General features: G+C 37.8%; 1 protein-coding gene across 2 annotated transcripts in view; it reads left to right on the forward strand.

The window, feature by feature from the left end:
• The window catches only part of PLPP1 (phospholipid phosphatase 1), a 65,281-nt gene that overhangs the window by 10,205 nt on the left and 42,613 nt on the right, over positions 1 to 12,463 (forward strand). Inside the window, exon 2 of one of the 2 annotated variants that reach the window (XM_030969097.1) lies at positions 5,980 to 6,134. The exons of the other annotated variant lie outside the window; for it this stretch is intronic. Coding sequence (XP_030824957.1) covers positions 5,980 to 6,134 — 155 coding nt within the window. The remainder of the gene's footprint in view (positions 1 to 5,979; positions 6,135 to 12,463) is intronic. 2 annotated transcript variants of the gene reach the window in all.

Consider the following 12,463-nt stretch of genomic DNA (forward strand, 5'->3'; position numbering starts at 1 on the left):
CTGTTTACTGAAGCCTATCACAGCTTCTGGCATTATCAGAACAATCAGTTTGCTGGTATTAGAAATACTTCACATTCCTTAGTGTAGAAAAGCAAGATAAAGTTCTTTAAAGTGGCTGGGAGGTAAGTTGTGGGCTACCCACTTAGTAGTCTCAGCTACTGCAAATAGTGCACTGATTTTTCGCTTGTACACTCTTTACCTGTAGTTATCAAAAGTCTAAATGCTTTCTCATTATTTTAATCTCTTCTTTCTCTTGGTAGTTTTTTGTATTCCCAGAACCTCCTGTTTTAAAAGGTGTTGATTCTTTCTCTTGACTGTTCATAGAAAAAGAATTTCAGCCTGTCTCCTTTTCTGCAGAGAGCAGTACCTTTTACAGATGTTTCCAAACTCTCTCCAGTAGCATGAAGTTGACCTGAGTTTCTTTAAATCTCTTGCCTACTTCTTCACACCAGCCTGTACATTGAAAAATGAAGAGTGAACCCAACATGGTTGTCCTGTCTGAAAATAAAAGCAAAAACACATGCGAAAGAGTGGGATATCTTAAATTCTCTCTTGCTGTCGGTAGTAATTGACAGCTGTATAGGTTTAGCTTGAAATGACTCTGTGGGATTATTAACAGTATCATCTGCCTAATAAGAATGTAAGCTGTAAAAAGTTGCTCATCTGTTTTCAGGATATAATTTGATGTGTTTTGTAGTTTCTTTGGTACAGGTAGAATTATTTTTGGCACTCCTTAACTAAACTATAAACTGTGTATTTCTTTACAAAACCTGAGGCTGACTTTGTCAGTATATCAAGTGCAAAATGTGTTGATCATATTCTTCAGGGTAAGTGTAGAGAAACATAAAAAGTTTTCTGTCTCATGTTAGTCCAGTACAGGTTCTCTTAATTAACATTTACTTGTGAGTTCATTGCAGCATGAAGAAAAAGCTTTAATTAGTGATAAAACTAGAATGTTCTCATTTGCTGTAGTATCCCTTAGGGGTAACTGCCTTTCTCCCAGTTCCTAGATGATAATATGCTTTGTTGAAGAGAACTTCCTGATTGAAGACCAGATAGGAGTACAGAGTAATATTGCCTTGGAGGTCTTGAAACAGCAATTCAGCATGAGTTTGCACAGAACCTCAAGTGGAGATTCAGTCGCTTGCACAGATAAGGAGGCCAAATGGGTTAATTAACCTGTGTTTACAAAATACAATGCATTCCTTTGTACTATTTAAAATTGTGGAGAAGGAAGCACCACTGATTAAGATGCAGTTTCTTGAGGTGTTGAAGCTGATCTGTCCCAGTCTGTCCTATGTCCTTTGTCATAATGGTTCATGACCAAGGTATGAACCCTTGGCTACATGTTCTTACTCTGTCCTTTAAGCCAGCTCTTAGAGTAATTCAGTTGGCCAGATGAGCATATGCCTCTGAAAAAACAATGTTGTGTGGGCATGGGATTGTCTTTTTGGACAGGTTGGTGTGAAAACTAATGCCAAGGCAAGAAAGGGGTAGTGGGGAATGGCCAGAGGTGGGGGAGGGACAGGACAGTCTAGGTGGTCTTGAAAACTGAGCCAAGTTTTGTGAGCACTGCATCTGGTTGAGAACTAGGTAGTACTGTATTGCTGAAGTGGTTAGAAACTTTAAGAGTTTCTTTCCTTTTAGATATAAAACAATAATATTCTTTCCTGATCTTAATATTTATGGCAACTGTTGTAAAAGACGCTAATTTGGCTCTAAATGCTTTTCTCCTGTTTAAGAAAAACTGGCAGCTTGCTGCCAAAGCTGTATGGACACCTGGAAGTCTTCAGAATCTGACTCCAAGCTTAAGCATCTAACTCTGAAATTGCCAGTGTGATGAATGCCACAGATCAGAACAGTAGTGCAGTGTTACAAACACATTGTGAAAAGATGATGGATTGGTACTCATCACTTCCACTTGTAGGATAAATTTTATGAATTTATTTATAAAAAATTTATTTATTTTTTGTTTAGTCTTAAAAAACCCCACTAAAATATAGTAAACTGATATTTTTGATTAAGCAGATTTTCTTTGGGGAAGAAAATTCACTTTATCCCCTTGGGTACTGGTGTTTTATTTTTAACATTCTTTTAACATTCTAACATATTTTCTGTGGGTGGAGGATCATTCTCATATGGACTTCCTCCCTATTCTCCTAGCCTGGACCTCCCTTCCTTCCCTTCTTAGAGGCGTTTGTTATGCTGTGTCATCCAGGTAGATGTGATCAAATAGTTCCCAAAGGCTGTGTATATTACTGTGAATTACTGTAGGTTGTCAGTGGAAACTACACGGCAACTGGCTTGGACCTACAAATTAAGAGTTGGAAACTTCTTGTGAACTCAGCATAACTCATGTAACTGTTCAAATGTGTGTTGCCATGTTCTAACAGTTCTAGCCCAAAACTTAAAGGCTGTTCTGTCCCTGCAATCCCTGCTGAGTAATTCAAGCATGGTTCCTGCCTTTGTCTTCCTCTTTACTGTGGGTTGGTTTTTTTCTTATTCATGTGTATGAAACTTGTTTACTTTTCTTTCATAGGCAAAGGCTTCAAATCTTTTGAGTGTCTTTTCCTGATCAACTTTATTACTACATCTGTAGCTTTCAGGGTTATAAAACCATAGGATATTTTGAGTGGAGGCAATCTTAAAGATTATCTTGTTCCAGTACGCCTGCCATGGGCAGGAACACCTTCCACTTGACTACGTAGTTCTAAGCCCCATCCAGCCTGGTCCATGGGTTAGCTAGAGGCTATTTATTTATGTGAGCATTGCAGAAGTCTGTCCTTTCGTAAGTCACACAGCACTGGAGTGACCAGGTTGTTTTCTCTTTATAATTAAAGGGGAGAGAAAGGTCAGAGGACAGCTGTCTGTTTCTTGCTACTACCTAGCAAAACAGTGCGGAATCTGTTAGTCGCTAGTTCTTGACAAGATACACTGCACAATTTTTACCAGAGAGTAGATGAAATCCAATTCTATTATGTTCCAGTCTGAATGATGGGTGACTTCAAATAAGTCTTTTTACAGCTGACGGTCATGCTTTATAGGATATGAGTAACAACTAAGCCATTATGATCCCTTAAGGTACAAAGCTGCGTGGTTCAGAAGAGCGCCTTGAGGTTACTGCTGGTACTGGCTAGGTGTAAAGGAAAAGGAGGTTTACTGAGCAGAGAATAAGACATGAGAGCTGCTCCACAATCTACAGGATTGCCTTTTAGCCTGGTGATCTTGCATGAGATCTTGATCACTCTTTGTTCCAGTTTGTAGAAGCTAATTTGACTGAGCATAAGTACATTCCTCAGAAGTTCAGCCTGCTTAAAGGTCGTGGAAATGCTTGGCACCTTTGATGGCAATACTGGCCTGGTATGTACATTAGTGGTGGGGTTTTTTTCTGCTTACAGTGAAAAAGTTCAGGACTGTTTGCTTACATGTACTATGTCTCATCTTCTCTCCCTGTAAAATGGGCAACAGTAAAAATGCTGCCACTATTTGGGGTAGGTTAATGATCACCTGAATATCACTTCACAAAATCTTCTAGTCCACTGTTGGAAAGCAGTGCATCATTTAGATTACAGTAAGAGTTTAACAGTAATGAAAAAAATGGAAATGGGCTGTAATAATTTAGTTATACAGTAAGATGTATAACTAAATTCAGGGGTTTTTTGTATTCTTTTAATGTAGGCGATACAAATGAGTTTTGCAGTCACTTTGAAACTGTTCTCATCTGACCTCTTTATCTCCTGTTTTTCATTTCCCCCCTTCCCAGGTCAAAAGTTCATTATATGTTCTTGATATTGGATTGTAGCAGCTTTTTGTGGAAGACGGGTATTTATGTCTGTGAAGTAGTCCACTTATGCAAAACACAAGCTGCTGCTTAAGTTAATCATGAGCACGTGATATTTCCGTATGTGAAAATCTGGTGACCTGTTTGAGAAGATATGATTGTATCGAATAGGTAATGGGATTACCACTCCATCATCCTGCTGGGTATGCAACAGCAGAAGTAGAGACAGGAAGCATGGACTCTACGTTATGTTAGTGGAATCTTGCCATGGCCTTGAGAGTAGCTGAAACTTGGCTCCATGCATGCAGTCATACAGCAATCCCTTGGTCAGAGTGAACTTTCTGAGTTCTTCAGTGTAGCCCCCTTCATGTTTGAAGGGCTGCATTTCTGTTTCATCTGCTTCTGTCTGCCACTTGTGCAAGCTTTAGCTCTTCTCTCCATCATTAAAGCAGAAGGAAGGCGAGAGACCTTTGAGATGTAATTGATTCAATGGTATGCCATGCTACATAATGAAAAGCTTTGTGCTTGAAGTTGAATAAGCTTAATGCCTCTTGTATTTTGGTTCACTTTTTCTATATGGGATGGTAAGCATCAGTAATGTGGACAGTTTTCATGTTTCAGATGATTTGTGGAAAAAACTTCCCTCTGCTCCCTAAGGGGATTTTAAATACTCCCAAACTGCTTCCTTGTGAGGAAGAGGATTTGAAAGCTGGGGTGCTACCTACCATGTACAGTTTCAATATGCCCTTCACAAGCCTTTACACAGCAACTCAGCAGCCCAAAGAAGGGACCTGGATTTATCACTCTGTTCCTGCTGTTTCACTCATATGTCTTTTCTTCTAATGAATTATATAGCAATAAGTGTACTTAAAACACCTTTAAGCTACTTACCTGGTAGTCAACAGGTGTCACCAGAAGTCAAAGGAATCACTCATCACGTTAACTTCTTTGAGAAGTTTTTTGTTCTCAGTACAGCAGGTTGTTTATATACTGTGGAGTCTTTTCTGTTTCAGTAATGGCACTCACCCTCTAATTTACATATAGAGTGTCTATTTGCAGAATTGCATATTTCATGGATGTTGGGGAAAATAGTTATCTTCCCTTTTTTACCATGGTTTAAAACAAAATCTTGTTTTGTTTGGGGATTTAACGTTATGTAATTTATCCGCTCTAATCTATTGCTTACTCAGTGGATCACAGGAAAGAGAGAAAGTGGGCATGGTGTTATTTGGTTAAAAGCTGGACTTCATGATCTTGGAGGTCCTTTCAAACCTTAGATTTTATGACGAAGTAAAATAAAAAGAAGTTGGATTTCCTGAGCTTATGGCTCCTGCATATGTGTATTACATGGCAGGTGGTTCTTATCAGAAATAAGTTAGACCTGAATATCAGAAGTCTTAGTGGCTTCTTTTGCATGACTGTCAGTATAATGCAAGTTGACTTGTAAGAGAGGGAATTGGTAATATATCACAGTGTGTAAATTCGGAGAACTGTAATTTGTACCGAGGTTTCAGCTGCGATGTTAATAACTTGTATATTTTCATGCAGAAATTTTCTAAAGTGTACAAAAACTGTATAAATGCAGTCTCAAGGTATAATCTCATTACCTGGAAGGTGCAATCCATTCAAATTGTCCATTAGAGTCCCTGCAGTTCTTTTGTTCCCATTACCTGCATGAAAACTACTTGCATTAACTTTTTAACTCCCTAACCATGACAAAACCTGTGGCTATTCTTTGTCTTATCTGTAAACACTGACCACATTATAGTGTATAGAACAAGGCTGGAAAATTAGATACAAGCTGAGGTCATTGGGTAGTGGAAGAGGGAGGAGGGACAAAAGGCTGCCTGCCCTTAATAACTCTTTAGTCATGTGAGGGGCAAAGGCTTTTTCTTGAATGTAATCTTGGTTCGGTGTAGTTTTGTGGCAACTCACCTTATTAGATGGAAGATTTTGAACTTTGTATTTTTTTTAATCTCTGTACCTAATGGGTAACCTCAGAGTCTTTCTGAAGTAGTGTTCTGAAAGAGAAGTGTCTATAAACAGAATTTGGTAAGTGTGTGCATTGCATGATACTTAGGAAATTTGAGTTATGCATGTTTGGTAGCTTCCTCCATGCATGATTAGAAATGATTTTTTTTTTTGATTTAACCACATGTATTTCTTGTTTTTGTTTTTTGTTTTCCTTCCCCCAACAGCTGGCTTACCCCTTGGTGTTCTAAACTTGGCCAAAATAAAACCGTATCAGAGAGGCTTTTTCTGTAATGATGACAGCATCAAGTATCCGTTCCATGACAGTACCATCACATCCACTGTCCTCTACACAGTGGGGTTCACCCTGCCCATTTTCTCTGTAAGTAGCTAATATATAGGGAGCTTTGGTGATGGGAGTAAAATGTATACCTTCCAAGAGCTAAGCACTGTAAATAAGTTGAAGCAAGTCTATATAGGCAAAATCCCATAGATATATATATGTATATAGTCATATGCATGTTAAAGGTGCTGTTGATATTGTTTGCACAGAAAATCTGGAACTAATCTCTAACTACTAGTGTTGCTAATTTAATTGGCTTTAGGAACAGAAAAAAAGTGTATTTCGACTAGGCTTTTATCACTAGAGAGGAAAAACGTCTTCCAAAATGTTATGGAATGATTACATCTCTTGTTCAGAATGGGTTAGTCAGCTTGCTTAAACACTTGTGATGTTAAAACTTGGCACTGTAATGCAGTGCACACGCCTATAACTGGTGACTGTTGCTACCATGTACTTTCTACAAAAATAAGCCTAATTTTGACTCAGAAGCTTTTTCTAAGCTTGAAAGTAATGTGATTACTCATTAAAGAAGAGTGGGATAAAATGGGATACAGAGACTGAAAATCTAATTGCTTGTAGAAAAGAGGCTCAGTGTTTTAAAGACCACATGATTTTGACAAAGAACAATTTAATTCTTCAGTAGGTTTTTCTAACAATATTTTAAGCCTGCTTGTATCCCAGTTTTTAGTAAGGTTTGAGCTGATTTGATGAATCAAAATTAAATGGTGCAGAATAAGTCTTGAACCTGAAACTACATCTTGTTTGTCCCTGCAGTACTTGATCAAGCCATGTGAAAGATGATGATAGTATTTTATTATCTGATTAATGGATAAGATGTATTAATCAGTCAGAAGTATATCAAGTGTTTTAAGGATGGAAGACAATAATTTAAAACAAGTGAGTGTGCAGAACTTCTACATGCATTACTCTGGTTTTCCTATTACTGTTTATTCGTTAAAGCTTCCATTAGACCTCTGCAGTAAGTAGGAGGTTGACACAACAAGTAATCACTAGTATAGTTTCACTTTTAAGGAAAGTTTGTCACTTTGACAAGTACATATATGTTCAGCACACCTTTGGGAAAATTAATTTTCCAATAGTTTTCCTGTGTACCTTGGTTGATACGGGTACAGGTGAACTAACAATTGCAGCTCTGTGCACTTTTGGACTTCTAAAGAAATGTTCCAGCTGCAGTTCAATAATCTGATTAATTGCTTGATTTTTTTGTTATTATCATGCATTTTTAGATTTGAATGTAATATAAAGTCAATGTAATATAAAGTCAATGGAGGGTGTGTTTTTTCCTGGCTCTAAAGCCATGGAGAAACATCTGACTTAGAGCTAATTCACATGAAAATCTACACATTTAAAGAGTGGTATGGACTATTATAATTTTAGATAACTTTTGTAGTGAAAGTTACAGCTTAAAATTAGATATCAGTAATTGCAGTCTATTCTGGTATTTTTCTGCTATGATACTTTTATAGGAGTTACACAATGGATTTTCATTGCTTGTCTTCGTGCAGGAAGCTGAATTTTATAATTGGAACAACCACTTCATGCAAGAGGTGAAGAATTTTCCATAGCTACTGAAAACTAAGGGCTAGAGTAAGCTATAGATCTAGGGAGTATGAGACATGGAATATTACAGCTCTCTGAATTGAAAGTGGGTTCCAGTTGAATGGTTTCTCTCTTCAAGAGTGCCTTTAGTCAAGATGGACAGGGAAAGTTGATCAGTCTGGAATCTGAATTCAGAATGTTTTTTTGTTTTGGTCTGGCTCACTGGAGGCTTGAGACTTTTTCCAAGGTGGTTTAAGCTTTTGGAAGTGGTGTGTTCCAGATTCAATACCCTCAAGAGGAACACAGCTCACTTATGAAAGACTTTGGGGCAATAACTCTGATTATTCCCCGTCTAGTGAAAATAGATGTTCTGACAGGAGACTTTACTGAAAGGGACAGAATCCACAATGAAGGAATTGATGACAAAAATTTCATCTAGAGTTGATAAATTACACTTTTGTGTAGACTTTTCTTGTCTAATCAGACTACATCAAACATGATACTCATTCCTAACTGGTAAGACTCTTTTTAGGCATATGCCCCTTGTTGCACGATGGGCCTGCTTGTCTTCAGAATGTAATAAGAAATGGCCTGAACATGTTGCTGTATAATAATAATTATAATACTAAAAGGTTTTGTTGGGGTAGGCCTGTAATATAAAAGGCCTGAAGTATAAAATAACTTCAGAGAGAAAAAACCCAACCCCAAAAAAACCAAAACATACATAGATATTTTATTAGGTTTCTTGTACATAAAAGAAACTAGGTTGCATAAATATGAATTTGTTTTTATGACATTTTATGAAAATTTACAAGATGTGCTAGAAACTCAGGAATCTTAAAAAATAAAAAAATACTGTTAGGAATCATAATTCTATTTGTAGCCTGAATCTTACCATTACCACCTTTTATCAGGAAATGAAATGTCTGAGAAATTTGTGTTTATTCTTTTCCAAATGCCACTTCTTAATGTAATGCTTCTCAATTTTCCAAATTGTTCTTTGTCTGGGTGGGAACCACAATTTTTTAATTAAAATCTTTTTTGAGATTTAGGGTCAAACAAGTCTTGGTAGTGGTCTAGAAGACTGAATCTCTCTAGATGGCTTAGGCCAGTGTCTAGAGCAGCACACATTCATTATATATGACATTTAAGGAACCCCAGAAGATCTTTCTGATACTTCTATCTTGCCAAGTATTTTAGATATATTTAGATAGTAATTCTGTGCAATTTAAAAGCCATGACTAGGCATTGTCCATGGCTTGCAGCTCTAGGAAGACTCAGAAATGTACTTGGCCTGACATTTTTGGTCTTCAGTTGTCTGCATGAGACCAACCTTTTCAAGTGTAAATGAGAAATTAATGTCAATACCTTTTCTCTTTCAGTGAGGTTCCAACCATGTATATTTGTAGGTGTCCGGTTCAGTTTGGCTTTTCTCTTTAACTTCACATCCAAACTGATTTTTTTTTCCCCTCCAGTCATCTTGTTTCTTTAGTGGCATTCATGCAGCTTGCCTTAGCTCCAGGGGTAGGTGACATGGGAGGAGGAAGAAGCACAGAGCAAGGAAAACCTCTCTGAAAAAACCATTCTTCTCATCAGAGCAGCAGAACAACAGAGCAACCTCAGAGTTTTTGAGTTTTGTCTGCTCCCTGTTCTAAGATTTCTGTGGTTCCCTGGTAAGGCTTTGCTTGGCAGTTCTGTCCCACAGCTGAAGGCTCACAAGCCACTGGTAGGTTTCTATTACATGATGGACTGATGTAGAGAGAAGAGTTCAGAACTTCTAATTCAGCTAAAGGCCTGCACTGAATTTCTGGGAGACAAAGTAGTTCTCCACAACTTGTTGCTACCAAAACAAGTAATGGAAATGCTGATGTTCCTTACAGGGAAGTGTTTGTTAGTAAACAGAGTTTTGGTTAAGTCACTTCTCTGGGATAAGCACTGCTCTTTGGACCTTCTTTGAGAGAAGGGAACATGATGGGGCCTGTAGGACTTAATTTCTCTGCCTTGAAGCCAATCAAAAGATATTTGGGTAGCTAGTTACATTGATTTCTAAGTAGATTAAATAACAACAAAAAAGGGCTGAATCAAAACATTCCTAGGTTTGGTGTGGCAAAATGTCCTCTGAATCATGATGACTTCCCAAAAGGGACCTAGGTAGCTTTGCTCCTGTGCCAGCTTTAACATATTAGGCATTAGGCTTAATGTTTTTGGGAATGTCTGCTTATTGCATGTGTAACAATGTTTTGACTGAAACTTTCCCTCCTACAGATTAGCACAATCATACTTTGAAGGCAGTTTACTGATTTCTTTCATGGCAAAAGAAACTGATCTTTTATGCTGTTTATGAAAGGGATGCATTTTGAAGGGAGACTTTTATTGACAGCAGCTATTACATTGACCAATATAAGCACTTACTGAGCTAATTTCGTTTGTTTTCATGGACAAATGTAGTTACTGCTGTGATGGAGATTATTAAATCAGGGGATTAATGAAACTTGTTGAAGACTGTTGATTGGTAGATGTGTTTTTCACTTTTTCAGCAGTGTTAAAGCTTTAGGACCCACTCTTGTTAGTTGTGCAACTAATTGAAATTAAAACTGTTGTTTGACCCTAGGGTGGACTTCAACTTGACTCTTAAGTTTCAGGTTACTTGTAAGAGGTTTTTATTATGCTCTGAGCAAGACTGCCTCTTATCTGGTAAATTTTTTGAAAAGATGCTCATGTTTTATCTTAATTATGTTTTTTGGTGTATTTATAGCATTGGAGACTTTTTTGGGTGATGCTGTTGAACTTCATAATCTGTCATGAGTTCTACTTGATATTAACTGTTCGCCTTGTATTGCAGATCAGCATTATCTCTGAACCCAACCTTATTCTGAGGAATAAACTGCTAATTTTTTGTTTCTCTTTTTAAAGCCAACATAGTAGTAATAATCCATGGTTTTACTCTGTAAAGGTTTAATGTCAGGTTAATGCACTTTATTGAGTTGTTGAATTGATGAGTAATTCCTGGCTGAGATGAATGCTGTGGGGGCAGATGTTAAGAAGGAGCAGCATCCAGTTTTTGGCTTCACTTTTTGATGTGTCCAAGGTGTGTGTGTTCTGGTGGGGTTGAAATCAGTTGAGGAAAGATCTGAGGAACGCCATTTGCCTCTGTTACGTGTACAAATCACTCTTACCAAGTGCAGTTGTATTTTAAGTAAATAAACTGTAGCAACTTGCTTGTTAGCCCTGTATACTTGGTACTGTGCCTTCCTCAGCCCTTTGGGTACATTTCTTAGTACAGTGATGGAGAATGCACATACTGTCTGAGTAAGACAGTTGGCATTTTGACAGTGGGAGGAACTCCAGACAAGGGCTTTCAAAGTGCTGAGTGAAGCTTGGTCACAGCTATGAGAAAGCCAAGCAGTCACATTGGTATAGAGGGGGTTTAAAAGTATTATTTAGTAGAATATACAAAAGGGTAAAATGGAATAGGAAGAAATGTAGATAGAAAGAATTGTAACTTACATAGGTCTTGTAATTTAAGGAAAAAACCCAAACAGTCTATGGCATAGATTTTTCTTTCTCTCAAGTCTGACACACAGTTACTAATATTGTGCTGTTGACATTTAGGACTGAGACCAGAGACTGGAGGGGGTGTCAAAAAAGGGAAGCATCTCCACTAGGAACCAGAGACAAGCAACAGGGAAAGTAAGGCAGAGAGTGTTCCTTGTTGTGCTGCCTCCCCTGTTTCCCTTCATCAGGCTCACATTATTGTACCTCTTTCTGTTCTGCATTGTGCAGGGAAGTGCTCATGCAAAGAGGTGGTTTTTACCCCCCTTTTCAGGAGAATGCCAAGAAATGGAACTATCGAACTTAGTGATCTGTAGCATGATGGTTCATTTCTTGGTAGGTGCTCTCCTGAACTCTAAAACTCTTATGAGAAATGGAAAGTAGCCCTGTTCTTATACTAAGGAGAAGCCAAAGTCTTAATTTAATCTGCAAAGAGGTTTTGACACTCTACCCAACCTTCACAGAATGTGAGCAGTAATATCAGCTTAAAAGTTTTAACTAAACTTTCACAAAATGGGTGTTTTTCCAGGCAGTATTTCTAATGTTGTAATGAATACTGTGGATGTTTTTGTTGGTGGAATTAGTAATGAAACATCTACAGCATATTTGAGGAAAATGTTAACTTCTACTTTGTATCTGACCTTTTGGTGTAAGGAGACTTGAACCTCAAAATATTACTTAAGCTTTTTAAAAAATAAGTCTAGGAATCACATCTAGTTTAAAGCTACAGGAATGAAGCTGGCAGTAGATAACAGTACAAAAGTGGTGGCAGGTTTTTTCAGGTGCTGGGAGAGAAGACAACAAAATCTTTTAAATTTTGTTTTGTTTCAGAACTCTGGAGAAAGATTATTACTACCCAACACTTAAACACAGATGTTGAAAGCTACTTTGTCAGTAACATACTCACTGTTTGCTGGTGTCAATCACATCTGTTCCTATCCTAATCCCTGTGATAAATGAGGAAGATGGGGACCTCAGGCTAAAGCAGCTTTTTTTTAGAAAATCTCATTATTTAGATGTGTATATTCAAATGTGTACTTCAACCAAATATTAAGAAACGAAATAGTTATGAGATTGGAGAAAGAATCCTGAAATGAACAAATAATTCACTTAACAGTGAGAAGTGAGCAGTAGGAGTAAGTGCTCCTTGTCCTCTGCCAGGAAGGAAGATGTCAAGTAGAGCTGTCTGGGAGTCTGCCCTATTCAGCGTAGTCATAAGTGCCCTGGAGGAGAGAGAGCATGTGCAGTGAGGCAGC

Source organism: Camarhynchus parvulus, chromosome Z (genome assembly GCF_901933205.1).
Source record: "Camarhynchus parvulus chromosome Z, STF_HiC, whole genome shotgun sequence".
NCBI classification, from domain to species: domain Eukaryota; kingdom Metazoa; phylum Chordata; class Aves; order Passeriformes; family Thraupidae; genus Camarhynchus; species Camarhynchus parvulus.